The sequence below is a fragment of the Peromyscus maniculatus genome, chromosome 1 (assembly GCF_049852395.1).
Source record: "Peromyscus maniculatus bairdii isolate BWxNUB_F1_BW_parent chromosome 1, HU_Pman_BW_mat_3.1, whole genome shotgun sequence".
Lineage (NCBI taxonomy): Eukaryota > Metazoa > Chordata > Mammalia > Rodentia > Cricetidae > Peromyscus > Peromyscus maniculatus.
In genome coordinates, this window is record NC_134852.1 from 13,219,485 (window position 1) to 13,246,756 (window position 27,272).

At 42.4% G+C, this 27,272-nt stretch overlaps 1 protein-coding gene across 1 annotated transcript; it reads right to left on the minus strand.

Moving 5' to 3' along the window:
* Window positions 1-468: 468 nt before the first annotated feature.
* On the minus strand, window positions 469-26,046 carry LOC102913978 (NACHT, LRR and PYD domains-containing protein 9B-like). Its single transcript, XM_076570239.1, has 9 exons — window positions 25,779-26,046; window positions 20,626-22,210; window positions 18,832-18,996; window positions 18,175-18,339; window positions 15,811-15,978; window positions 13,340-13,510; window positions 9,150-9,320; window positions 7,204-7,374; window positions 469-1,304 (listed from the first exon to the last, which is right to left on the minus strand). The coding sequence occupies exons 1-9, from the start codon at window positions 26,044-26,046 to the stop codon at window positions 1,157-1,159; spliced, it is 3,012 nt and encodes a 1,003-aa protein (XP_076426354.1). The 3' UTR covers window positions 469-1,156.
* Between the last annotated feature and the right edge of the window lie 1,226 nt (window positions 26,047-27,272).

A 27,272-nucleotide genomic window follows, 5' to 3' on the forward strand; every position in this document is an offset into this window, starting at 1 on the left:
TCTGATGGCCTCTTGACCTCCAAGGGCTTCTGTGCAGACATGGTACACACACACCTGGTACACACACATCCATATAATAAATACTTTCTTAAGAAAAATAATCTAACTATTCAGTGGTTCTCAACTTTTCTAATGCCTCAACTCTTTAATACAGTTCATGTTGTGGTGACCCCCCCAACCAAAAATTATTTCATTGCTACTTTATAGCTGTAATTTTGCTACTGTTATGAATCATAATGTAAATATCTGATAAGCAGGATATATGATATACAATCCCCTTTGAAGTTGTGACCCACAAGTTGAGAAATACTGGTTTAGACTAAAATTTAAAATATTGTTTAAATAGGACTGAGTTCTTTATGGTAATTTACAGCCAACATAATAGTGACTAACAGTTAAAATGTAAAATCTTAAGTTTTAGAGGTTTATTATTTGTGTGTATATATGTGAATCTGTATGCTTGCATGTAGGTGTCTGTGGAAGCCTGGTGATGTGCAAAACACATCAGATACCCTAGAGCTGGAGTTACAGGCAGTTTTGAGCCACACAATGTATGTGCTAGGGTTTGAACTCTGACCCTCTGAGGAGCAGGGAGCACTTTAAACCACTGTGTTATCTTTCCAGCCCCTCTTTGAAGGAATAAAGGGTGAAACTTAGGTCTGATCCCTGGAACTTGGAAAAAGAATTTTTGAGATCACTTTTCCAAAAGTATGGATTCCTGATTTTAACTTTGGGGATTCTAGATATGATCTTCATGCTTCCCACTTTCTGCATTGTGATGCTGGTGTCTTTTAGGATCACGGCATGAACTACACAGTTCAGGTGGATGTTCACTGCACTGAGAATGACACCAGTGTAGACATGTTACCAACATGACTCCCAACCAGAACTGTAACAGAATTGGGGTCTCTTTATGTTCAAACCCCAACACTCTAAGACAGCCATTAAGGGCTCATTCATGTTTTCAAACATGCTCAGAGTTTATTGAATGTATTTGTTATCTAAATATTGCAAAATGGTGAGGGGGAGTATAAAGACGGATGGGGGCAGGACACTGTGAAAGAACAACCCTGGAATCAGCTACCAGTACCAGGTGTGCAACTTGGGACAGGGTACACAGGAGGAATATGACGAAGGAAAAGACGTTGTTTCAAGATCAGTTTGTGCTGTTCCATACCAGACGGACACCTCTCCTCTCCCTTTCCTCTTTGACCCAGGGACAATGTAAGATATCCAGTTTTCCAATCATTTCCACAGCTTGCAGTAGCATCTGTGACTCCTCAGTCAATGCAGATTTGTCCAGTCTGGAGTGAAAAAGACAGTGCTGTTTATTTTCATTACATTTACTAATTTGTATGTGTTTATACGGGCACATGCTACAGTGCACATGGAAGATCAGAGGTCAATTCATGGGAGTCCATCCTCCCCCTTCTACTATGTGGATCCCGGGTTGTCAGGCTGGACAGCAAGTGCCTTCACCCACTGAGCCATGTCAGCATCCCAAGTTTTGTTGACAATCACTTGCCTCTCTTTACCTCTATGCTGACCTCTCTGTCACCCTTCTCTAGGAATGAATGAATGTACCGAGTGTCAAGAGAAGGCGTGATTCTCTCCCAGAGAGTAGGGACCCTCTCATATATATAGATGTGTAATGTAGATGTCTATATAAAGAATCTATCAAGATGTTAAGATTAAAGTTAAAAAACATTGAAGTAAAAATGACTGTTTTCAGCCATTCATTGTTTAATTGCCTAACCACAATTATTATTATTCCTTATTCATGCATTATAAATTAATATAGTGTTGGCTTTTCTCAAACTTGTGAATACTAGTATAATGCCATTGTCACCAATCTCATAATCTTAAGCCTCTCCCTTTTGTGTCCCTACTCACTTTCTATGAGACACTTAAAACTTATCCTACATCTTAGCTCACCCATGAACATATCTGATGCTCATCTGTTCTCACTGCCTGTTCCACCCATGCCATTATTACTAAGCTTACCTAAAAAAATAAAAATTACCAAACACTCATTATCTTTACACTTATATTTAAAAATCTATTTGTTTATTCTTTGATAATTTCATATATATATATATAGAATGCATTTTGATCATATCCTTTCCCCATTCTCCTCCACATTCCTTTCCAAACTTCAAGTCCTTTTCTTCTCCAATAGCTCACTGAGTCTAAGTCGGGATGCCCACAAGCGTGTGGATGTAGGTGCATGCTCTGGAGACTATGCAACCTACAGGGCCCACATCCCTGAAGAAAACTGACCCTCCTTCCACTTGAAGCCACAAATGTCCCTATCTCCTCAGCTAGGGGCGCGGTCATGAGTCTGTGCTGGAGGGTTGACCGGCTTGAGCTTGTGCAGGTCTTGTGCAGACAGCCGCTGCTCCTCTCTGGTCATGAGTGTACCTGCCTTCTCAAGTCTGGAAGAGGCTGGTGTGCAGCAGTCCTGCCAAACTCTTACGATGTTTCTATCCCTTCTTCCTCAGTGTTTCCTGGACTTTGGAAGTAAGGGACCACGCCTCCCTTTAAAAAAATAATGTCTTAAGCAGTCAACACTCAACACGGTTAATTTTTTTCTTGAAAAATTTCCCCTAGATTTTTGGGCAGTAGTTCTCCTTGAATTTCACAAATTGAGATCGGAACACAGGTCTCTCTGATAGGGTACAAGCTGGCTGCCTCAATTTTCTCCACCTTCTCTGCCTGCTTTTTTCTTGCCTGATGTCCATAACCACAAGTCATGTCACCTTTAACTACAAAGAGTAGATTCAGAGATCTGCCAGCATCTTTTAGATCTGCTGCCCATTTCAGCCCCTGCCTGTCCAACCTCCCCCTCAGTCAATACTGCCCCAACCACAGCCTTCTCACCATGATTTACCCCTCTGTGTCCACACCCCAGCCCTTCTCAACATCTCATCCTTGCCTGCACATTACTCTTTATAACCCCAGTTATTTTATAACCCCAGTTATATAAGACCTAAGGACCTAAGTCAACAGGGGAGGCATGAGCCATTTTTCTCACTGAATGTTCCTCAAAACATTTTCACAGGCACTTACGTAATCAACCTGCATACATGGAATAAGTTCTCAATTGTAAATGAAATATTAAGAAACATAACTTTGATTTACAATTCCATACAGCAATTTCAGAACCCTTTCTGACTCTAGACTGGAGGTGAACATTTATGGCAGTGTTTGTAATCACCTGAGCTGGGTGATGGTGTCTCCAGAACACATGAAAATGCCCAACCAAGTTGTTCCCAGTGGTATAACACTGGCCTGGTAGTTATAGGACTAGTCAATCACTTTTTAATTGGATGATGATGCCTGTTCCACAGGGGAGATTTAATGTCTGCTACTGTAAACATTGTCAAAATCCCATGGTTGAGGGGACCACACAGACCCTCGAGGGAAAGCTACTGTGGTTCCTGTGGTTCCCTTAAATGGGCATGTTGTGAAATTGCCATCTAAATGTTTACATTTATACCCATAGATTTGTACTTCTCACAGCCTTGGTCAAAGAAGCCCCCCCCCTTTTTTTTGGAAAGAATTTCAGATTTACAGAGAGTTGTATGGATGAGAAGTCAGCAGAAGCTCCTGGCACCACAACAGATATTTACCCAGATACTTGTTGAAGTATCATTAATATTTTATCTCTCTGTATAAACACATATTGTATATGCATTTACACAAATCATAGGTAGTGGTTAATGTAGATTCACAACTGGTTGAAAATGCTGAGAGCAAGTGTCTATGAATGCTGAGTCATAGATGGATCATTTATCAACCTCCCCATCCAAGGCTCATGGATGATCATGAAAGAAGGGACAGACAGACCTCAAGAGCGGAGGGTGGGAAGAAGCACTATGACATGCTATCTTGTAGACATGATATGACCGTTTTATGCATCCACTCACAGTTGGTGCTGAGGTTGCAGGCACAAGACCTGCATTCAAAATTCCAACATGGGTCAGGGAGGGACTCTGAGCCCCTCCCCTAGCTGAGGAACTATTGGCAGCTGATGACAGCTGAGTGAGAATGACTCTTAAGATCTGGCTGTTGGTAGGTTGCCCAGGCCCCAGTAGACGACCCTATGCCCATAAGCACATGGTCAGCAGGACTTGGAGTCAGGGGGTTATTAATTGGGATTGAAAGGTCCTGGGAGGGTTGGAGGTTGTTAGTGGGGGGTGGAATATGATCAATATACATTGTGTACATGTATGAAAATTTAAAAGAATAAATAAAATTATTATTAAAATTATCTTATGGGCTCACACGGTAGCTCACTATCTGTAACTCCGTCCCAAGGCATCTGATGCCCTCTTCTGGCCGTTTTAGGCCCTGGGCAGGCATGCGGTGCATAGACTTAAATGCAGAGAAAACACTTTTATACATAACAATATTCTAAATAATAATTTGGCACTGAAAATGAGTTATACCTTGAGAGACCATTTAATGACTTACACAAAGTATACTATCTATGTGAACTCATAAATATTTTATAACTTTTATTACCAATTCTTGCTTTTGTAAATGTTATAGGATATCCACAAACATTTGTTTACATGTGAGTTTGTGTGTGTTTGTGTGTGTGCGACTATGATCTGTATATGAGTGAGAACATGTTTTTTTTTTTCTTTTTCAGGTTAGTTGACTATTTGTTATACTTCTAAGTCCACTAATTTTTTTAACAAGTATTATGATTTCATTATTCTTTAGAGTTGAATGATAATTTTAAAAAATAAGCCAAGTTCTACAAAAGCTTCTCAGTTTCAGGAGGTCCCATTTATTAATTGTTGCTCTTAGTGTCTGTGCTACTGGTGTTATATTTAGGAAGTGGTCTCCTGTGCCAATTTGTTCTAGACTACTTCCGACAAAACAACAGCCTATAGAATGGGAAGAGATCTTTACCAACCCCACATCTGACAGAGGGGTGATCTCCAAAATATATAAAGAACTCAAAAAGCTAGACTTCAAAATACTGAACAATCCAATTAAAAATGGGCTACAGAGCTTAACAGAGAATTCTCAACAGAAGAATCTCAAATGGCTGAAAGGCATTTAAGGAATTGCTCAACATCCTTAGTCATCAGGGAAATGCAAATCAAAACAACTCTGAGATACCATCTTACACCTGTCAGAATGGCTAAGATCAAAAACACTGAAGACAGCTTATGTTGGAGAGGATGTGGAGCAATGCGAACACTCCTCCACTGTTGGTGGGAATGCAAACTTGTACAGCCACTCTGGAAATCAGTATGGCGGTTTCTCAGAAAATTGGGAATGAGTCTTCCTCAAGACCCAGTTATACCACTCTTGGGCCAAGGAATGCCCAATCTTACCACAAGGACACATGCTCAACTATGTTCATATCAGCATTATTCGTAACAGCAAGAACTTAAAAACAACCTAGATGTCCCTCAACTGAAGAATGGATAAAGAAAATGTGGCTCATATACACAATGGAGTATTACTCAGTAGTAAAAAACAATGATCTCATGAAATTTGCAGGCAAATGGATGGAACTAGAAAATATCATCTTGAGTGAGGTAACCCAGACTCAGAAGGACAAACATAGTATGTACCCACTCATAAGTGGATACTAAATGTAAGGGAAGGGATGGCCAGACTGCAACCCACAACTCCAGAGAGGCTAGCTAACAGGGAAAGACCCTAGGAGGGACACATGGATGATCCTGTGAAGGAGAAGTGGATGAGATCTACATGAGTGGACTGGGTGTGGGGAGTGGCAGAGGGCAAGTTGTGGGGGATGAGAACATAGGGAAATGAGAAGGTCAAGCTGCAACAGGGACAGAGTGGAAGGGCAGGGAGGAAGATACCATGATAGATGAGGACATCATGGGAATAGGAAGAGGCAGGGTGCTGGGGAGGCTTTCAGGAATCCACAAGGCTGACCCCCCACCTTGGTCTGTGCTGGCAGTGGTCCAGAGGGTGCCTGGACTGGACTACTCTGGTGACCAGCCTAACAAATAACCTAGCTGTCATCATAGAGCCTTTGTCCAGTGACTGATGGAGGCAGATACAGAGATCCACAGCCAGGCACCAGACTGAGCTCTGGGAATCCAGTTGATGAGAGAGGAGAGACACTGCAGATGAGGGACATCGAGATCATGATGGGAGGACGTGCCGAGATGACTGACCACACTAGTGGAAGCCCATGAACTGTGGACTGGTGGCTGTGGAGCCCCCATGGGACTGGACTAGGCCCTCTGGATACGGAAGATGGATGTTTGGCTCAAACTGTTTGGGGGGCTGCTGTGGGATGGTTTGTATGTCAAATTGCTCTGATTGGTCAATAAATAAAACACTGATTGGCCAGTGGCCAGGCAGAAAGTAGGTGGGACAAGGAGAGAGGAGAAGTCTGGGAAGCGGAAGGCTGAGGCAGAGAGACACTGCCAGCCACCACCATGACCAGCAGCATGTGAAGACGCCGGTAAGCCACGAGTCATGTGGCAAGGTATAGATTTATGGAACTGGATTAATTTAAGCTGTAAGAACAGTTAGCAAGAAGCCTGCCACGGCCATACAGTTTGTAAGCAATATAAGTCTCTGTGTTTACTTGGTTGGGTCTGAGCGGCTGTGGGACTGGCAGGTGACAGAGATTTGTCCTGACTGTGGGCGAGGCAGGAAAACTCTAGCTACAGGGGGCACCCAGGCAGGGGGATTGGGATCTGTCCCTGGGGCATGGGCAGGCTTCTGGAATCCGGTGCCTGTGGTGTGACACCTTGCACAGCCTTGGTGCAGTGGGAAGGGGCTTGGACCTGTCTAGGCTCAGTGTGCTGGGCTCTGCTGACTCCCCATGGGAGACCTCTATTTGGGGAATGTGGGGATGTGGGGTGGCTTGGGAAAGAGGGCTGGGGGGGTGGGAGAAGGAAGAAGTGGGGATCTGTGGATAGTATGTGGAGTAGAAAATTTCTTAATAAAGAAAAATGAAAAAAAAAAGCCAAGTTTTTAAAAGATGTCGGATGATGTTTGGAGTATTCACCACCAGAGGGCGCTACTCATGAATGGCTGGAAATCAAGGATGGTTCTCAGTGTCCTAGAGTACAAAAGTGGTCCTGTACAACAGAACGTTCTAGCCCAGTCTCAACGGGGCTGAGCTTGAGCAAACCACCGCTGAAGAGCTTGCTCCGAAGTTATTCCTGCCCCCCAGAGACAGGGAGTACTCACCCCAGCACCTTCAAATTACAACTTTTGTGACTCAAAGCCTCACACAGCAGCTGCAGCCCATCGTGGTCGAAGGTTATCCAGTCGAGGTTCAGGCTAGTCAGTGTTCTGCATGTGGTGAGAGCGGAGGCAAGGTCTGCACAGCAGTCAGTTTTGAAGTCATTCATGTCTAACCTGTGACAGGGAAAATACCAGAAACAGAATGTGGTATTTGGTGACAGCCAGTTCCAGGCTTCTGAGCCAAGTCCTAACCAGCCCCAAATGTCCACAGTAAGCAAAAGCACTAAGCAAATCCAGGTTTCACAGAACCGTATTTTTTTTATTATTTGAGAATTTCATACATGTAGACAATATGTTCCAATCACATCTGTCTACTACGCATTCTTCCAACTCCTCCCAGACCTCCCTATTCTACACAGCTCTCTCTTGATACCCTTTTTTAACCCATTAAGTCAGTGGTTCTCAACCTGTGGGTCACAACCCCTTTTGGGTTGAATGTCCCTTTTATAGTGGTCACATATTAGATATCCTGCACATCAGATATTTACATTGTAATTTGTAACAGCAGCAAAATTACAGTGATGAAGTTGCATCGAAAATAATGTTATAGTTGGAGGTCACCTCCACATGAGGAACTGTATGGAAGGGCTGTAGCATTAGGAAGGTGGGAATCCCCTGCACCAAGCTCAATCAGCATCGCCTTAGGTGCTTGGGTTTAGGAATTCCCACTGGAGCACAGGCGGCCAGGGCGACATCTCTGAAGAAAACTGACTCTCCTCCCATCAGCAGCCCAGGGCAGGGGCTTCTCGAGTGCCTCTGCCATCCAACCTGGAATTGTGACCCGGATGACTCATGCCAGGTAAGCTGGTGAAGAACCTGAGGCCAGGCATGCCATAGGCCCTAAGGGAAAACCCACTACTTCTGCTTTACTAAGGGGACATAACATACAACTACCTTCTAAATCAGTGGTTCTCAGCCTTCCTAATGCTGTGACCCTTTAATACAGTTCCTCATGTGGTGGTGACCCTGCCTCTGCTAAATTATTTTCATTGCTACTTCATAACTAATTTTGCTACTATTATGAATCATAATGTAAATATTTGTGTTTTCCAATGGTCTTAGGTGACCCCTGTGAAAGGGTCATGGTCACCCCCTAAGGGGTCATGACCCACAGGTTGAGAACCATTGAACTAAATGCTCAGCATTATTCCTATATGTTAGTTCAGCTCTCAAGCCTCCTCAGAGATACTTCTTTTTGTTATGGACTGGTTAATACAGAGACTCACAGCTGGTCAATGTTCTGAGAGTGACTATCGAGTACTCAGCCTTACATGGAACATGTATACCAGCCCTTACCCCAAGGCTCAGGGAACCTGAGGGCCCAGAAGATGACCCAGAAAGACTAGAACCAGATACTGTGGTGGGGGAAAACATGACAGGGCAGTGACGCTCCAACTCACAGCAACTGTTGTCTGTACCAGGCCTGTGCATTGACATTTTTCTCAAAACTGGAGACTACACTAGGTGGAATTCTTAATCCTATTGTCTTAGGGTATTCATCACTGTGAAGAGACTCCACAACCATGGCAACTCTTATAAGGAAAACATTTCATTGTGGTGGCTCTCAGTTCAGAGGCTCACACCATCATCATCATGGTGAGACATGGTGGCATGCAGGCAGACATGGTGCTAGAGAAGGAGCTGAGGGCTCTTACATCTTGATCCAAAGGCAACAGGAAGTGGCCTGACTCCCTGTGTGTGGCTTGAGCACATATGAGACTCAAAGCCCGCCTCCACAGTGACACACTTCCTCCAACAAGGCCACAGTTCCTACTAGTGCCCCTCCCTTTGGGGGCCCTTTTCTCACAAACCACCACACCTGTTTACCCTCTAGCTCTCCCTCATTGAGCAGGGGGTCCTTTCCACCACGACAGTTAGTAGAGACTCACCCAAGACACTGCAATTTACAATTAGGATTCCTCAGAGCCTCACATAACTGCTTGATGCCCGCGTCTTCTATGTTATTCTTGCCCAGTTTCAGGGTCTTTAGATTTTTCTTGCTAGTAAGGACAGCAGAGATACCCCCACAGCAGTTTGAAGTGAGAAAGCAACCAGACAACCTGGGAAAACACACATGCAAACATATTGACTTACGAGGCCCAATCCTTTTGTTTTGGTTTATTAATTTTAATTTTTAGAACTTTATATGAACACTGCATCTACATCCCTCCACCTGTACCTCCAATTCCTCCTAGTCCCTTCAAATTAATAATCTCTTTATTATTGTTATATGTATACACATACGTATATGTGTATTCATGCGTGAATACATGTACATGCATATTTTTTCACATTTTTACATTTATTTATGTGTGTATTTGTTCATAGGGTGGGGGGCATCTTCTACTATGGAAATCACAGGACAACATGTTTGAATTATTTCTCTCCTTCCACAGTGTGGATCCCAGGGATTGAACTCATTAGGTCCCTTCTTGCTGAAACATCTTGGTGCCAAATGTAAAATTCTAGTAAAAACATAAATTTTATCACTCCAGATCATGACTTTAGTATACTATTCTTTTTAACTTTGAAGACTGAAGACTCTAAGAGAAATGGAATACATCTGTAGCATGAATCTTAAAAGGACTTATTAATTAAAACAAATCCAGAGCCAGGTATTGGGGTGAATGCTGGAAGATCAGAGAAGCAGAACAAGGCACAACCACCTCATCTTGCCAATTCCTCAGCTAATCCTGTTTTCTCAGACTGGAAGCCTCTGAGTCCTTATTTAGATGGATCTCAGCTGAACTGCTTCTTGAAAGCCTAAAAGCTTAACCAGCCTCTAGTTCCTCATCCTCATGCCTTAAATACCTTTCTGCTTTCTGCCATCACTTCCTGGGATTAAAGGTATGAGTCATCATGCCTGGCTGTTTCCAGTGTGGCCTTGAACTCAGAGATCCAGGCAGATCTCTTCCTCTGGAATGCTAGGATGAAAGGCATGTGTGCCACTATTTTCTGGCCTCTATATCTAGTGGCTGTTCTGTTCTCTGACCTCAGATAAGTTTATTAGGGTGCACAATATTTTGGGGAACACAATATCACCACATACATCAGATATAATCAAGACTAAATAACTACTTATCTCTATCTCAATTATTCTACACTCAATTGTGAACGAAGAACTTAAGTCAATATTTTGTCTTTTCCAATAGAAATCTGTCCAAATGAAAGAGAAATAAAAACAAAAAGACTATGCCTACCTCCATAACTCAGTTAAGAAGACACATTATAAAGCAGTATGTTACCAGATGACTTCAGATGAACACAGAAATAAAACCACATCCTGACTGCTCCTGTCTTTGAGCACTAACTTTCTGGTCACTAGATTCTTCTCAGTGATGTTGGATGCCTGCCCATTGAAAGCACTTAGAATCAACTGCCTCACCTCCAAAGGGGAGGTCTTGGTTGTAGGTTTCATTTCAGTGGCTTGTGAAATGCAGTTAGATACCTAAGAAATGCTCCTGTCACAACTGACTGTGACATGGGAAATGTTCAATTCATACCAACTTCTAACTCCCCTTACTATTCATTCTAAAGAATTCTTTCAATTATTTGATGTGCATGCATATTTAACCTAAGTTCATTTAGCTTTGCTTGTGTGTACATGTGTCCAGGGGATAAGATAGCCCAGTAGAGCTTGTCCCTGGAGGAGCCCCATTCTCCCTCTCAGCAGCCATTCATTGACCTTTAGACTCATTACATAGCTGAGGATGACCTTGAACTTCTGACCCTCCTACCTCTACCTCCCAGTGCTGAGATCATAGTTATGTAATTACCACACTTTTTTTCTGAGACAGGGTTTCTCTGTGTAGCTTTGGCACCTTTTCTAGAACTCACTCTGTAGCCCAGGCTGGCCTCGAACTCAGAGATCCACCTGCCTCTGCTTCCTGAGTGCTGAGATTAAAGGCATGCACCACCACCGTCTGGACACACACATATATATATATATTTTTAAAGCTGTGCTGGAGGATCAGACTCAGGGCTCTGTGTATGCTAAGTAAGTGTTCTACCAACTGAGCTACATCCCTCATCAATGAGACCCCATTTTATCAGCTTGGCATATTTCCATTCATTTGAACTAGAAATGCCCAAGCGCTTCTGAAATGCTGATGATGCCTCTCCATCTGGGGTACCCTGCTCCATGCTGGCTCACTACAATTCTTCTGCAGTGATCTCTTCATCTGGTGTTCCTACTGTCATTGCCCCCCCCCACTTGTTAAAATAGAGATACTCTGAAAATCATTGGGGCCACCTTACTGCTGATTTCAGATTTCTGTGCAAATGTCATCAAGTGGTGAATGTCTGCCAGTATTTAATATAACAAATATGTCCTCAAACCCTCCCTAAGCCTCAGGCTCATGGTCCCCATGGCACTTTTAATAATGGTTAAGAAAGAGGTTAAGAAAGAGGGGAGAGAAGGAAGATAATGCGTGTAAGATAGGTGAGCAATGGAGAATGGAGATGACGAATGTGTAGATGTTAAATATAGACATAAGGCAGATATGTTAGATGTAAAATGAACATACCATAATTAGTAGATGATATATAGATTGATAATGGACAGGCGATATGCAGATGATGAAAAGAGATGGATGATATGTAAGACAAAAAATTTAAATGGGAGAAAAGGGAAAGACGTTAAATTCATGATTGAAGGATAATAATTGATGGTGGGTAGATATATGATAGGCAGATAAATATATAAATCAATACATAAACACATATGCATAGATCCATGACTGATGGAGGTATTTCTACATATGGATTTATGCAGGTCTATATGTGTGTGTTAATGGTTCTCAGGCAGGGATGAATTTACCCTCCAGGGGATGCACATTGCACGTAGAGATATTTTGGTTTGCCACACTAGGTCAGAGGGTGCTCTTGACACCTCATAGATGTAGACATAGTGCCACAGCCCTCTTCAAATCACAGGACAGCCACAGCAAACATGCCAACAGTACAAAGACTTAGAGACTGTGACATTTGCACACACAGTACCTTTATGCCTCTTATGCATACATGTCCATCACCTCAATTCTGTTGGATGAGGACTGTACTTAACCTTTTAAAAAATTTTTATTTTATGTGCACTGGTGTTTTGTCTGTGTGAAGGTATTGGACCCTCTGGAACTATAGTCACAGACAATTGTGAACTGCCATATGTGTGTTGGGAATTGAATCTCAGTCCTCTGGAAGAGAAGCCAGTGTTCTTAACCTATGAGCCATCTCTCCAGGCCCTGTACTTAATCTTGTTATACATCAGGAGAGGGAAATCACTTGCCCTAGTTCCCACTGCCACTGAGGATATCCTGGATTCTATCCAGTTCCAACTCAAGAGCAGCATGTAACACCATCTGTCCCGACAATGCCTTTGATCAAGACCAGAGTCAGCAAGCCATGGAGCATCCCAGAAGAATCAGTCAGGATAATCACAGCCTCGTTTCCTCAAGCAGACACCATCCTCTGTGGTGTCTTCATCTGGTTGGCTCACTCTAACACAATCTTAGGTTGGATGGCTTGTAAACAACAGATGTGTCTCTTACACAGTTCCAAAGGCTAGAAATCCGAGATCAAGGTATAAGCTGGTTGATGCAGTGTGTGGAGAAAGCCTGATTCTCTGATTCACACATGTACCTTCTTTTTTACTTGTGTCTGTGTGCATGTGCCTGTGTGAGTGAATGTGTACGTGTTGGTGGTTGCTCACGGAGGCCAGAAGAGAACACTGGATCCCTTGGTGTTGGAGTTACAGGTGATCGCAATTGGATCCAGATTCTGGCCCTCATGATTTGGGACAAGTGCCCTCAACCACCTCATTATCTCTCCAGCCCTGTTGGAGTCTATGTCCTCATGTGATGGAATGGTTGAGGCAGTTTCTGGGGCTTCTATCAGGGTGGTAATCCCATTCATGGGGGCTCACCTTCGTGACCCAATCACCAAGGGCTTATGATAGTCATCATAGGCTTCACCACAGACTCTGTGGAGACACTGACATTCACAAAATTCTACCATCCCACTTCCTTCTGAACACCAACATCCAAAACCACATTCCCTGCAATGGATGAGAACACAGCCCTACCATAACTCCTGAAGGGTGCACTTTGGGTCCTTCAAAGCTTCACACAGAATGTTCACTCCAAAATCTTCCAGGACATTTGAACTCAGGTCAAGAAGAGAGAGGTATTTGTTGCACAACAGGGCTTCGTAGAGATGGCAACAGGCATTGAAGTTGAGACAGCAACACGACAACCTGCAAAGAGGGTCACACATCAGCAGCTCACTCATTGTCACAGCATCACACGCCTCTGCAAAGACTGTCATGTTCTCCCTATACTGAATCTCCACGTTGCATGAAGAAATTTTGAAATGGGCTGGTGAGATGGCTTCACATGCAGGTAAAGGCCCTTGCCACCAAGCCTGAGGACCCTAGTTCAATCCCACATGATGGAAGGAAATAATCAACTCCCACAAGCTGTCTTCTGTCCTCCGTGTGTGTGAGTATATATTCACACAATGGAAACAGTTTCAAACAAAAGTTTTGAAAACCTGAGGTTGTAGATCACCACAGATGCTTCCAAAATTGACTGGTTTGTCAACTTACTTGCAAAACAATCAACTAATTCTCCCACTTATATCAGAAATTCACCATGTTGCAGAATCCTGCCCTCATGGAATATCTTCCATTATGTTTTTAATTTCTTTTCGTTGTCAATAAGTGTGTATATGTCTCTGTGCAGGTGTGTATGTGGATGTAGAGATCAGAGGGCAAGCTCAGGTGTCACACTCTGGAACACCACAGGGTCTCTCACTTTCTGGAACTTATTTACTAGACATGGCTGGTTGTCCAGTGAGCCCTGAGGGTCCTGCTGTCTCCACTTCTGCAGTTTTCTTTTAGATATTTTTCTTCATCCTGTTATTTGTGTGGGTTAAAGACTAGTGTTTTAAAGACTAGATAATATTTGAGATAAGTTATGCTTAATGCAGCTCTTTATAATTACTAGTCACCATGTGTAATTTAATTCAAGCTACTCTATAATAACTAGTAGTTAAATAACTGAATAGTTTTGTCTTCTAATGTTATTTTTTCCTACCTCTCCTGAATTATCTTTCAACTTTTTATAGTGCATATTTCTCCCTTTCTTTTACAAGTTTCACATCAGGACTGGAGACATGATGCAGCATTTAAGATCATTTGCTGGTCTTGCAGAGGACACGGGGTTCAGTTCTAACCATCCACATAACACCTACATGATACTCACAAGTCTCCTGTAACCATAGTTCCACGGGTTTATTGACCTATTCTGGCTTCTGCTGCTCATGCACTCACATGGTACACAGTTAGAATTCCACAAGTGCTCTCATGTATCCAGCCCAGATCAAAACACAACGGTACTGAAAGTATTATATAAGACTCTCTCCAAGGCATGTGCACATTTTATATACCATGCAAATAAATTTCCTGTTTGGACTTAGGGACTATCACTAAGACTCATGATATGCAAATATTCCAAAGGAAATTTAAATGGAATATGGAACATTTCTGGTCTAGTCATAAACAGTTCATGAAAGAGATATTTAATCTGCACTAGTTTTCTTTCAAAAATAGATGTCTCCATAATGGTCAATATTCAGTGCTCTTGCATTTTATATGCATGTTCATGTCTGTAAGCTGCATGTGTACATACTACTGCATGAATACATGGTCAGAGAGGACACAACTAATTTTGTGTTTGTATAATCTTTCTCTTCTATGAACCCAGGTATCTTTGAGCACATTCCCCATCTTAAGGCCTTTGATTGATAGAGCAATAAAGTTATTTACTATGGCTTCCCTGGGACAACAGTCTATGGTGAGTAGCTGTTTGAGCTATGCCCTGAAGCTCTTAAGACCTAGGATGCATATATGCATCTGTCTCTTGGCTACCTTGTGGTTGGATGTTGAGATCTTGGACCAAGCCGTTCAGGATGAGACATAGCTCAGCTCTCCTAGACCCTACGATAAATCTCTTATGGTTGTGAGTTAACCCCCAAATAAATTCCTTGATCATTAAATAAACTCCGTGGATTGCTAGCAATTAGATCCCAGTATTAGTCTGGTATTCTGCTACCATGAGCAACCAACCTCAACCTCAGGGCAGGAGATAGTTTACAGTGACTTAGGTAAGATGGAGGAAGCTCTGCCTTGAAAAGGAATTTTTTTCTTATTTATATTCTCCTTTTGCCTGGTATCCAATCTCTTCCCAGGGGCATCATTTCCCCCCATAATATTCATATTCATTAAGCTAAAAATTATATATGGGGAATTTCAGAGCTAGTATTCCTTGTCTAAAGTTGGTCTCATGGTGTATCTGTTTGCATTTGCTCCACTTACTGATTTGATTACTCCACTTACTCAGTTTGGCAACTGAGGCATGGACAAGTGACTGATCTAGTGACACATCCCTTGTCCTCATGCATTCCTTATTGGGTATTTGATCACTTTTATGATGACTGCACCCATGTGCAGGGTTCTGCAATATCTCCAGGGCATGCTCTCCCAGACCAACTCACATCAGTGTCTCCATGACACAGCTTGGATGCTTCAGGATTTCACACAGTAACCTCACTCCTTTGTTCTTCAAGGGGTTTTCAACCAACGAGAGATGTTTCACCTTGCGGTAGATTAGGCAAGTAGCAATCATGCCACAAGCCTCACTTGAGATGTCACATTTCCCCAACCTACATGTGAGGTACACGTCACAGGTTAGGAATAACATCTTCAGGTGATCTATGTAAGACTACCTATTGTTCAAACAAATGACCCAGATTCTAATACTATACACACCAGTCCACACCTACATCATAGGCTTATTTAATTTGTAAGTATAATTATGTGACTATCATTGTGAATTACAGAGTTCTATTGATTGGTAATAAGCCCAAGCTAGTGGTTTTCAGCTATGGGCGACTTTTATTCTCTGGGATCCTTGGAAATGCTTGGTGAGGTTATGGGTTACCACAAGAACCACTAGAGAGATAGGGTGTTACTGGAATGTAGTGGGTAGAAGTCCTGCCCTTTAATGCAGAGATAGACCCCATCACTAAAATATGGTCTGTAACCCAGTATGTCTGATTACCAATATCACTGTAACACACACATATATACACACACACACTCCTTCTTGAGTCCATCACAGTGATCCTTCCCTTCAGATTTCAGTTAACAGTTAGAAAGCCCATTGTGTTAGACCTGTGGTGACATTATTAAAACCTGCTCCTTGTGTTTAACTTACAGAGGAGATCATAAAACTTATGGGTTTTGCTATCTCCCTTGTCAGTTTAGTATATTCAAAAGATATGATGGAAGATAATAGAAACAGATCATGTGCATGGAGTAAGATTTGGAAGGATCCCAAGTACACGAACATTGTCTTATGGATATAAAGTGCTCCATATGGATATATTTGTCAAACTAGAAGACCCCTGGTTCTCCTTTCATCCCATCACTGTGATAAAACACCCTGACCAAAGCAATTTAGAGAGGAAATGGTTTGGCTTACACTTCCAGCTCATAGTCAATCACTGGGGAAGTCAGAGCAGGAACCCAGATGCAAGAATCATGAAGGAGCTGCTTCTTGCTTAGTTAGCTAGACTTCCTATAAAGACCAGAACCACTCACCCAGGGAACCATGCCTGTTCATAGTAGACTGTACCATCATATATTAATTAACCATCAGGATAATCCCTCACAGACATGCCCAATCTGATAAAGACAATCACTGAATCAAGATGTTCTTTAAGTCAAGGTGACAGTTAATGGAAAGCAGGATGAAAATATTCCAAACTTTGTTTTTTTTAATGGAGTCTTTATCATGTAAATATGATAGGCTAACTTGAAACATCCTCACAGAGGATGGGGGACGAGAATGACAGTTACAGAACATGGTTCCAGCTTGGTTCTTCTGGGGACTGGTCACTATGCAGTTGCCCACCAAAGACCATTCACTAGAATACAAGTTGATCCTATCACCTGGAGAACGCCAAGAGGTGGGAAGCTTTGTGTCAGGAATCAAGGCAACAGTCCAAATATCAGAAGAAGTGATTCTGCCACCATCACCAAGCTCTCACGAAATGACAAAGGTTTGTAATTCCTGTACACAGCCAAAGGAAAAGACTGCAATGCAAGTTTCTCAGCATGAGCCGCCATACCACAGCACCAGTGGTGATAAACTCACTCTGAGTTATCAATCATGTAGCTTAAGAGCAACAGTACTCTGCCAACTTCAACTCATTCTCATGCTGTTTCCACATTGCCCTGCAGTCTCAGGGCTGCCTCCCATTTTCTTCTTAGCCTCCTGTCAAAGGCCATGTGGAAGTTTTACTTATGGATTGTTTCTCTGCTGGTAGTTTTCACAAGGTGCCTCTGCATGCTGACCTCTGATTTCCACAGGTGCCCTGCCCCACACACTAAGTAATGAGTGTAATACAATCCAGATATGCTATTATGTTGGTATTCAAGCCATTAGAAAACAAAGAAAGTCATCAAAATGCAAGGGGAAATTTTCCGAAGGGAGTGGGAACCAACGGCACACGAGTGAATGTGATCGAAGTACACTATAAACATGGGCGAAATGGTGTCATGGGGGAGGTGGAGAGCGGATCAGCAGGTAAGAGCACTTGCTGCTTCAACAGAGGACTGGAGTTCAAATTCAGGAACCCACATCAGGTAGCTCACAGCCCTCTTTGGCTTCTGAAGGTACCTACATACAGGCACATATACACATATTTTTAACAAAGAAAAAGAAACTATTATAATGAAATTCATTTTGTGTAACATGTGCTAATGCAAGTCAGAACTTTCAAAGATAAGCCTTAAAAGTGATTTTAAAAATAATTTTAATGAAATTACTGAGTGTAGACAATGCACCGACTTACAGTAGTTCCTCCACTCTGCATGCTGGGCATTTCAGCACAGAGCACATATTCTCAACCGCGTCATTGGAGAGATTGGTGCCATATAGGTTCACGGATTTCAGGTGAGGTAGTAGAAGAATCGTGTGAAATAATGCACCATCTCCAAAGTTAGTCATGAAGGGACACCTGTGCAATAAGACCAAATGGCAAATTATACCAGGATGTGGGGGTACATGGCAAAGCAACTTGTAGACATCCTTTTCCACACTTCGCCTCACAAACAATGGTTGTTCGGGCATTCTAGTTACCCATGTCAGGCAGCTCATGATTTATTATAACTCTCACTCCAGAGGACCCAATTCAGATGCACACATACCTGGACACAATCAAAATAACCTTAAAAACTAGATTTTTAGTTAACATTCATTGCAGTCTCTAGAACATAATCAACTCCTGTTGGCTGTGTACATGTACACACACACACACACACACACACACACACACACACACACACACACACACACAAACCCCTATATAGAAAAACCTCAGATATGTGGCTCTTGGCTACTGCTTTTGCTACTTTGGATTTAGTTCTGCATTTATTTATGCATTAGTCTCCTCAAGGAAGAGACAGGATTTCTTCTATCTACTTAAAGGATGGATGCCTATTAAACTTACGACAAGCTTTGAAGCTTAAATGCAGTCAGAGGATCTTTAGAAGATGGATACATTGAGTCACAGAGACGCCTAATGGCAGTTTCATTGAAATTACAGCAGTCCAGATCCAACACCTGCAAGTCCTGGAAAATTTTGCACAACATACTCCAATATTTTATTGCCTTTCTGCAATGAGAAAACACATCATTATTCTCTGGTGCCTAAATTCAATTTGAGACATTCCTAAGATAGGCAGATCACTCCCAAACCCCTCAACGGGCCACACATGGTACATAGACATACATGCAGGCAAAACACTTATACACATTAAATAAAAATAAATCTAAAAAAAAAAAGAAAAAGGAGCACCAAGAGACAGAGACAGAGAGGAGAGAGAGGGCCCTGTGGGCTACAAAATGCCATCTTCTGGGCATGGTGTATCCATTGTGGTCTTAATCCCATAAGAGCTATGGATACCTCCACTGCCTGTATACGACCAGGCCTGTTACCAGTCAATCAGAAGCTGGGGAGAGCCTCACACAGCTCTGCCCCTCCCTGCTAACATCATGACTACTGGTGGATTCTCAGGGAGGAGCAGCCATCTCCAGTTTTGTACCCACAAGTCAGTCCACCAGGGTCTAATGCACAGTTCCAAACCCATACACACACTGATAGCCCTGGTTAAACTCAACAGCTGACACAACAAAAAGATGTGAATGTGAGAAAGAAGCTGATAAAGAAGAAGTTAGTGTGATGGGGTGGAAGGGGAACAGAACGGAGTAGAAGGTGAGAGTAACCAGAATGCATTACCTATAGGTATGAAATTGTGAATGAATACATTGAAGAAAAATTATAATAAAGAAGCATGGCTTGATATGAGGTGAACTAGATTGAGTCTTTTGAAGACTCATTGTTAATAGGTACATATCACTGTTGAAGACATCCAGCCTTACTCTGTTCTCTAGGGTCTCCTCTTACAGTGAGAAAACGTGATTTCTATGTGAATTTGGGTAGATATTTGGGACTCCTGAGTGAAAAGCAAACTACGCCCAATAATATCAAAGATGCTACACATTTGAAAGATCAAGTATGAGCTAGCAGCCTAAAGCCAATGCAAGGCAAGGCAACTGGAGCAATGTAGTATGAGCACAGCCTCAAACCAGACACGAGTTCCCAGAATCTTCTCCAGTGTAGTCACCAGGACACTAAACACTCTATGGATGAAGGAAAAGAGCCAGACACTGCAACAAAGCTCCTCACATTTCCACCTCACAACTGGCCTTGTCACAAGTTTGTTCTTTGTATAAATGGAGGAACTCAAGACAACTTCCCCGGGCCACATAGCTCCGAATGGCAGTGCCAAGACTCAACAGATAGGCTTCCTGACTATGCCATCTAAACACTCAAGCATAGATGTGTAAGAACTTAGGAAATGCCATGCTGGAGAGAGGGATCAGTGGGTAGGCATGTAGGCTGTGCAAGTGTGAGGACCTGAGTTCAGATCCACAGCACTGACCTAAAAAGCTGAGCATGGTGGCTTGAGGCTGTTGCCCCAACATTAGAAGAGGGAGACAGGTAGACCCTGGTATTCATCTGGCCCATTAGCCTAGTCAAGATGGTGAGCTTCAAGGGTGGTGAGAGACTCTCTCAAAGGGTGAAGGCAGAGGACACCAAAGAAAGCCACCCCACATCTTCCTCTGACTTGTTCACGAATTCATATGGATACAGCATGCACACAAACACATGTATAAAATTATGCATGGATGCTAAGGCAAAACTGGAAGAACTGAAGACAAGCTTCAGAGATGTACTTACTTTTTGTTGTATTCAAATTCTTCTAAGTCACCGTCTTCGGGGTTATAGATTTCTGAAAAAACTTTGTGTTGTATATGCAGATGAAGTTTCTTTAATTTTTGAGATTTCAGCAGACCATGTGTAGCCACCAACAATGCATCAACATTACTAATATCAACAGTCATTTCTTCAAATAGATCCATCACTTCTGTTTCAAAGCTTTCTTCCTGGTTGTCAAGTAGACTCTCAAACAAACGCTGGGTATTCATCAGTTTCTCACTGCACTCTGCTTGACTCAAACTTCTAAAGCATTTGAGGATTTCCTGTTTTATATCTTTGGATGGTATAAAATCAAAGTGTGGTTTCAGTATGTTGGTGACTTTTTCAGTGGCAATTCCAAACACAAATATCCCTGTCAGGAGCCATATGGTTTGGCCATGATCATAAACTTCTCTTAGAAGTTGGGGCAGGCTTCCAATGACAGGGTGAGGTGTGTCTTCATCTTGTCTGAGGAAATAGAACAGGGCAGTGAAATATGACTGTAGTGTAGGATGGTAAAACATGAAGTCTTCACCTTGAGTACAGAGAAAGTTCATTCCCAGCCACACTGCTTTCTCAGATTCCGATATCCCATTCCTTCTGAGATCCTCAGATGTGAACACAAATACCTGTTTCCACATTGCCTCTGCAGCCAAGGTACACAGGGTCTTTAATCGTGCTCTGTTCTGATTAGGTGGACAGTTGTCATACACTGATCTGAATGCGCTCACCATAAAGCTTGTGTAGATAATCGAATCTGTCACACCAACTAAGTTCATTTCCTCTTCCCTGTCCCATTGCCACATTAAAGTACTACAGGACACCCAGCACATATAAGGGTTTCTGCATAAAGTGAGTAATTGTTCACTTTTTTTTAAATAATCAAAGACATGTAAGCCTTTCTGGTAATCGCTGAAGAAGCACATACAATAGAACCTTGTGATTTCATCAGTGAATCCCTGAATAGTTATCTTCTTTGGATATTGCAGCAAGGGATAGATTTTTGGTACACTTGGGTTTCCCAATTCAATAAGCAGAGAGGATCCTGGGAGCATTACTTTCTGTAGCAAACTGCTGAAGACAACTTGTGTAGGCAGCGTCTTCCCCCAGTCATTGCACAAGTTCGTCCTGAGTTCCAAGTCAAATTTCAGGTATTCAAGTCCCTCCAGGATAAACAAGACTCTTTTTGGATCAGATATGACTTTTTCCAGTGTCTCTGAAGACTGAGACAACTTAGCTAACATAAGCTCAGCTAGGCTCAACTCTGTAACATTGTTAAGTGAGATGAGAGAGATGAAGAAAACATACTGAAATCTGTTCTGCCATAAGTTTCCTGACGCCCAGTCCAACATTGCTTTTCTTAAGAAAGTGGTTTTTCCTTTTCCTTTAGAACCTAGTACAACTGTAGTGACCGGCTCTAAGGGACAATCAAATACTTCTTGCAATGCATTGTACTCCTCTTCTACAGTTATTTGGTAATTTTCCTCATCCATTTGAACGAAGGTCTCCTTGGACCATATGTGTTGAAATATAATCTTCATAATCTCTTTGTATGAATTTTGATCATCTGAGTTGGGTGAAATCAGAATACAAGGCAGTTAGGAATAGGATCCTCCTGAGAATGAATCACAGTTTTTTTTTCTTAAATACACGTCTAGTGAATGATCTACGCATCCGGGTGATCAGTGAGGCCATGGGTCCTGAGTAAAGAAGAAAAGGAGGAGAGCCACCCACCCCTTCCCCTGCAGTAAGTTTCCTTTCCCTTCATCTGATATAGGTTTTTCTTCGTGTTACACTACAAATGAAGAATGGTTAGGCCCCACCCTAACCCAACCAACCAACCAGTTCTTTCTACACCCACACCTCTAGATAAAGACCTCTACTGTATGCAGCTCTTCCCGTGCTTGTGAGCATGCATGGGAGAGTTGACTGACTCATGGCCAACTCAAATCCCTATGCTAAAGGGGGTACACGAATATTTCAGGGCCAATAGAAAAGGGAGGTCTCCAGAAGCCAGGGGTACTTAAAGAAAAACCTGGGATCTAGAGTCAACTGTCTCCATATATTGGATCCCTTCTCTACCAAAAATATTTTACAATGCCAATAAACCTTGCTTTCACTTTCCCTGGAACTCTTTCCTCCCTTACATTCTTTAATTCACAGAGAAAAACAACTCACCAGCCAGCCAGTCTCATCTTGGTGCCCAGCATGGGGCTCAAACCCCAGACACTCGGTTATTTCACCATATCCAGGGTTATAATATGTTTGATATATTGACTGTAAAAGCATCATGACCAAACTGGAAACTCACCTCTGAATGACAGCTGCTATAAAGCATGAATTCTGGGTATAGCTTTCCAAATTTGCAAAGGACAAAATCCAAAAGTACTTCATTTGTACATAATTTCATGAGTTAGAGATCAGAATGTTGCTGTTCAGTCTAAAACTTTCATACCTCACAGTAAGTCATTTATAAGTCATTCTATTTAAAAATTTTCAGTTTGGTATACATGTTTATAATTCTATGCTTAGTCAAAGCAATATTTGATTCAGGCAACAAGACAGAGTGAAATGAACTTTGGAGTTATATGAGTTCAAGTCTATGGATAACAAATTAGGGTGTCAAGTTGTCCAGGGTTAAGTCATATGCATATCATTGTTTTAGATACATTAATGTATGTGGATCAACGTCCTAAGCCAAATGCGATTAATAGAAAGTGTTTCTCTGTTCATTCATGGGGATAGTTAGCAGGTAGCTGGCACATGATCAGTACCATAGGTTGATATATATATTTTGATTTCTGGCACCAGGCGTTCTGAGGGCAAGGGCCTACTGTCTTCTCTGAGAGTGGGACATGCATGTATCAGTGAGTGGTACATTAGAAGTGTTCACTAAGTTAAGAGCACTCGCTGCTCTTCCAGAGGACCTGGGTACAGTTCCCAGCACCTCTACAGCCACTGACAACTGGCTGTTGAGTTCAGCTCCAGGGATCCTGCCCTCTTCTGGCCACTACCGGAACTGCATGCATGTGGTATCAAAAAAAAAATCTTTTCAAAAAGGAAAATTGGTATCCGTACAGACTTTTGAATGCCATTAAATTTTTATAATTTGAAAAAGAGAATTACTACATTCACACATGATGAAGTGTTGAGTGTTGGGTTGCCAACGTGGCTCATGGATGGGGGCATCCTGTAAGTGCTCCTAGGGTAGTAGCCTAGAGAGGACAAAAACTTAAGGTGACATCAGCTAGAATTTGTCCGTCTTTAATCTAGTTCTTTTTTCCTTTCTGTTTTTAGAGACAGGGTCTTGTGCAGGCCAGAATGCCCACTGACCCCAAACCAGCCACATAGCCAAGGCTGGCCTTGAACTCCCAAACTCTCCTGTGTGCCCCTGCATCTGAAACAGTAGGAGGAGCTAGAATGCACTGCTGTGGAGGTTTGGATAAGAAATGCCCCCCATTGGCTGGTATGTTTAAAGATTTGTTCCCTAGTGGACGGCCATGTCTGGGAAGGCTTAGGAGGCGTGGCCTCGCTTGAGGCAGGCACCGAGATTTGATGGCCTCACCCTACTTGTAGTTCTCTCTGTGCTTCATGCTTGCCATTGAGACGTGATCTCAGCGTCCTGCTCCTGTCACCAGGCCTGTGTGTTGTCATGCCTCTCTCCATGATGCCTCTCATCACTTTGGACCGAAAAGCCAAAGCGACTCTTCCTCCCGAGTCACTTTTGTTTATAGTGTTTTATCACAGCAGCAGAAAAGGAACTGGTGCACTAACCATGCCCCGTTATCCTCCACATCCTACAGGCATGTGCCTACTTGGTCCTTGCCAAATTACTGGTATCTTTATCCCCACGAGGAAACAGGTGTAGTGAGATGGATCATCTCGTTGCAGCTGACTAACCAACAAGCCACATGACTGAGGACCAGCTAAATGAAAGCACGTGGTTCCAGATTCACAATCATTTTTGGTGGATGCTTCTGACAATTACAACACTTGTTAAATCATAGTTTTGCTAAAGGATGTATGAACAACAGACAGATTGGAATGTGGAGATTGTCTATATGTGTCTGAAATGTGGGGTCATCTGTTGGTAAAATATTCCCTCTGGAAGTATTGTGACATGCCTTCCACCTGGAGATAATCCAAGGTTGTACATTTGAGGTCTTCCTCTACCGTCTCAAGCAATTCACAGGCTATAGAGGTAAGGTCTCTGGGAAAGGAGATGAAGGCCTATTCTTAGCAATACATGTCTGGTCAAAAGATGAGTGAGTACTATAACAGAACTCTCCGTCTCAGCTGAGTGTGGCACTGTGCACCTGGAACCCCAGGACTCAGGAAGCTCAGACAGGAAATCACGAGTTCAAGACTAGTCTGATGGTCTATAGAGTGACTCTGAAGTGAGACAGTTTCAAAGATAGAACAAACAAAAGAGAGACAGAGGGAGAGAGAGAAGGAGGGAGAGAGAGGGGGAGGAATGTTGTGATAAATGTGTTGTTTTGTATGCTAATTTTAAAAAAGCAAATGAAAGGTCAACTTTCTTGGTTAGCTGAAGAAAACATTAATGTTAGGATCTGCCTCATGTGTTTCAATCAATCCTGTATTTTCTTTGATTGGTCATGGTCATGTGCATTATTAGGACACCCTCCTCCTCCCCAGTTAAAGGATGATGTATATAACAACCATTGGTTTCTCCAATGTAACCCTTTCTCAACTATTGGGAGAGGCAGGCAATCAACAATGATGTGACCTTCACAATATAGTTGTAGCTTGTTGTTTCTGTGGGACTCCTAAGAGTGAAGTTGGGGTGTCTGACTCTTGCCTCCTCTTGGGACCCTTTTCCTACTACTGGGCTGCCTAGCCCAGCCTTGATCTGAGGGTTTGTGCCTAGTTTTATTGTACCTTGTTATGCCATGTTCAGGCATAAGACAGCCTCTGGGAGGACTGCTCTTTTCTGAAGGGAAATGGAGGAGCAGTGGATCTGGGGGAGAGGGAGGTGTGGAGGATCAGGGGGGAAGGTGGGATGGGAAACTGTGGTCAGTATGTATTGTATGAGAGAAGAATAAACTAAAAAATAAAAGCAGCCCCTATATGACTAACTTTCCCCATGTCTCCCCGCCCTCTCCATGCTCACTTACCTATCTTCAGTGTCTGAGCCATAGTCCAGAGGTCTGTCCGATTGACCTGGACAAACAGGGCCGATAGTACCCCCCATAAATGTCTTAGATAATTTCTGTTCAACAGCAATATTAGGTCTCTTTCAGAAGCCATCTTAATAATATCCCAGGAGACTTGCATGTGTTCATATTCCTCCATTTCTCTCCTGAACAGCTCTTTAAACATCAGGAACTCTGCAGCACTGAGTTTTTGCAGGCACTGAATCATCTTCACAGCAGATTCATCCATCTTGGATGGTGAGCTCAACTTCAGCAGTTACTAAATCATCAAAACCAAGATACAAGTAACACCTGGGCAAGAATGACATGAGAAGTCAGGTCTTAACTAAAAAAAGGCTCAAATTATTGATGTCATGTATTCCTTCAGATATAGGTAGCTCATCCTTCACCCATTCACTTAATGCATGCTAATCTAGTGTTAAAATATCCTTATGTGCCCAGTTGCTGGCCTGCAGGCAGGGCTCCTGTGGGAAGGTTCCCTGTTCACCAAGACCCCTGAGCAGTAGACCCTGCAATCTACATGCCCTGCACCCACTCCCATCTGCCTGAGACCCCAGCCACTTTCTGAGGCTTGGAAACCAATCCCCAGCTCTATCCAGACCTAGAGCTCTATCTGTACCTAGAGAGAGGAGGAGATGGGTAGACATCAAGGCAGAAGTACATACAACAACATAGAGAGCAATACAGCATCACCAGAACCTAAGCCCTCCTCCAACAGCATGACCTGAACATCACAAGGTAGAAAAAGCAGAAGAAAGTAACCTTAAGAATAGCATCATGAAGATGCTAGAGGCCTTTCAAGAAAAAATAAAAAATGAAATGGAGGAAAAGATAAAAAGTGGAAGAAATCAATAAAGAAATTGAAAAAAGACAAACAAAAATTGTAAGAAATAGAGGAAAAGACAAATTGGAAGAAAGGAATAAACCCTTAAAGAAAACCATGAAAAAGCAATTAAACATATGAGGGAAACAGTTGAAGATCTGAAAAGGGAAAGAGAAACAATGAAGAAGACACAAACAGAGGGAATGCTGGAAATAGAAAATCTGAGTAAATGAACAGGAAACACAGATGCAAGCATAACCAACAGAATACAAGAGATGGACGAGAGGATCTCTGGTGTAAAGGATACAATAGAGGAAATGGATTTGTCAGTCAAAGAAAATACCAAAGCCAAAAAAGTCATAATGCAAAATGTCCAGGAAAACTGGGACACCATGAAAAGACCAAACCTAAGAATAATAGGGATAGAGGAAGGAGAAGAATACCAACTCAAAGACACAGAAAATATACTCCACAAGATCATAGAAGAAAACTTTTCCAACTTAAAGGAAATACCTATGAAAATACAAGAAGTTTATAGAACACCAAAACAGACTAGACCTCCTAAAAAGTCCCCTTACCACATATTAAACAACTAAAGGTACAGAATAAAGAGAGAATATTAAGAGCAGCAA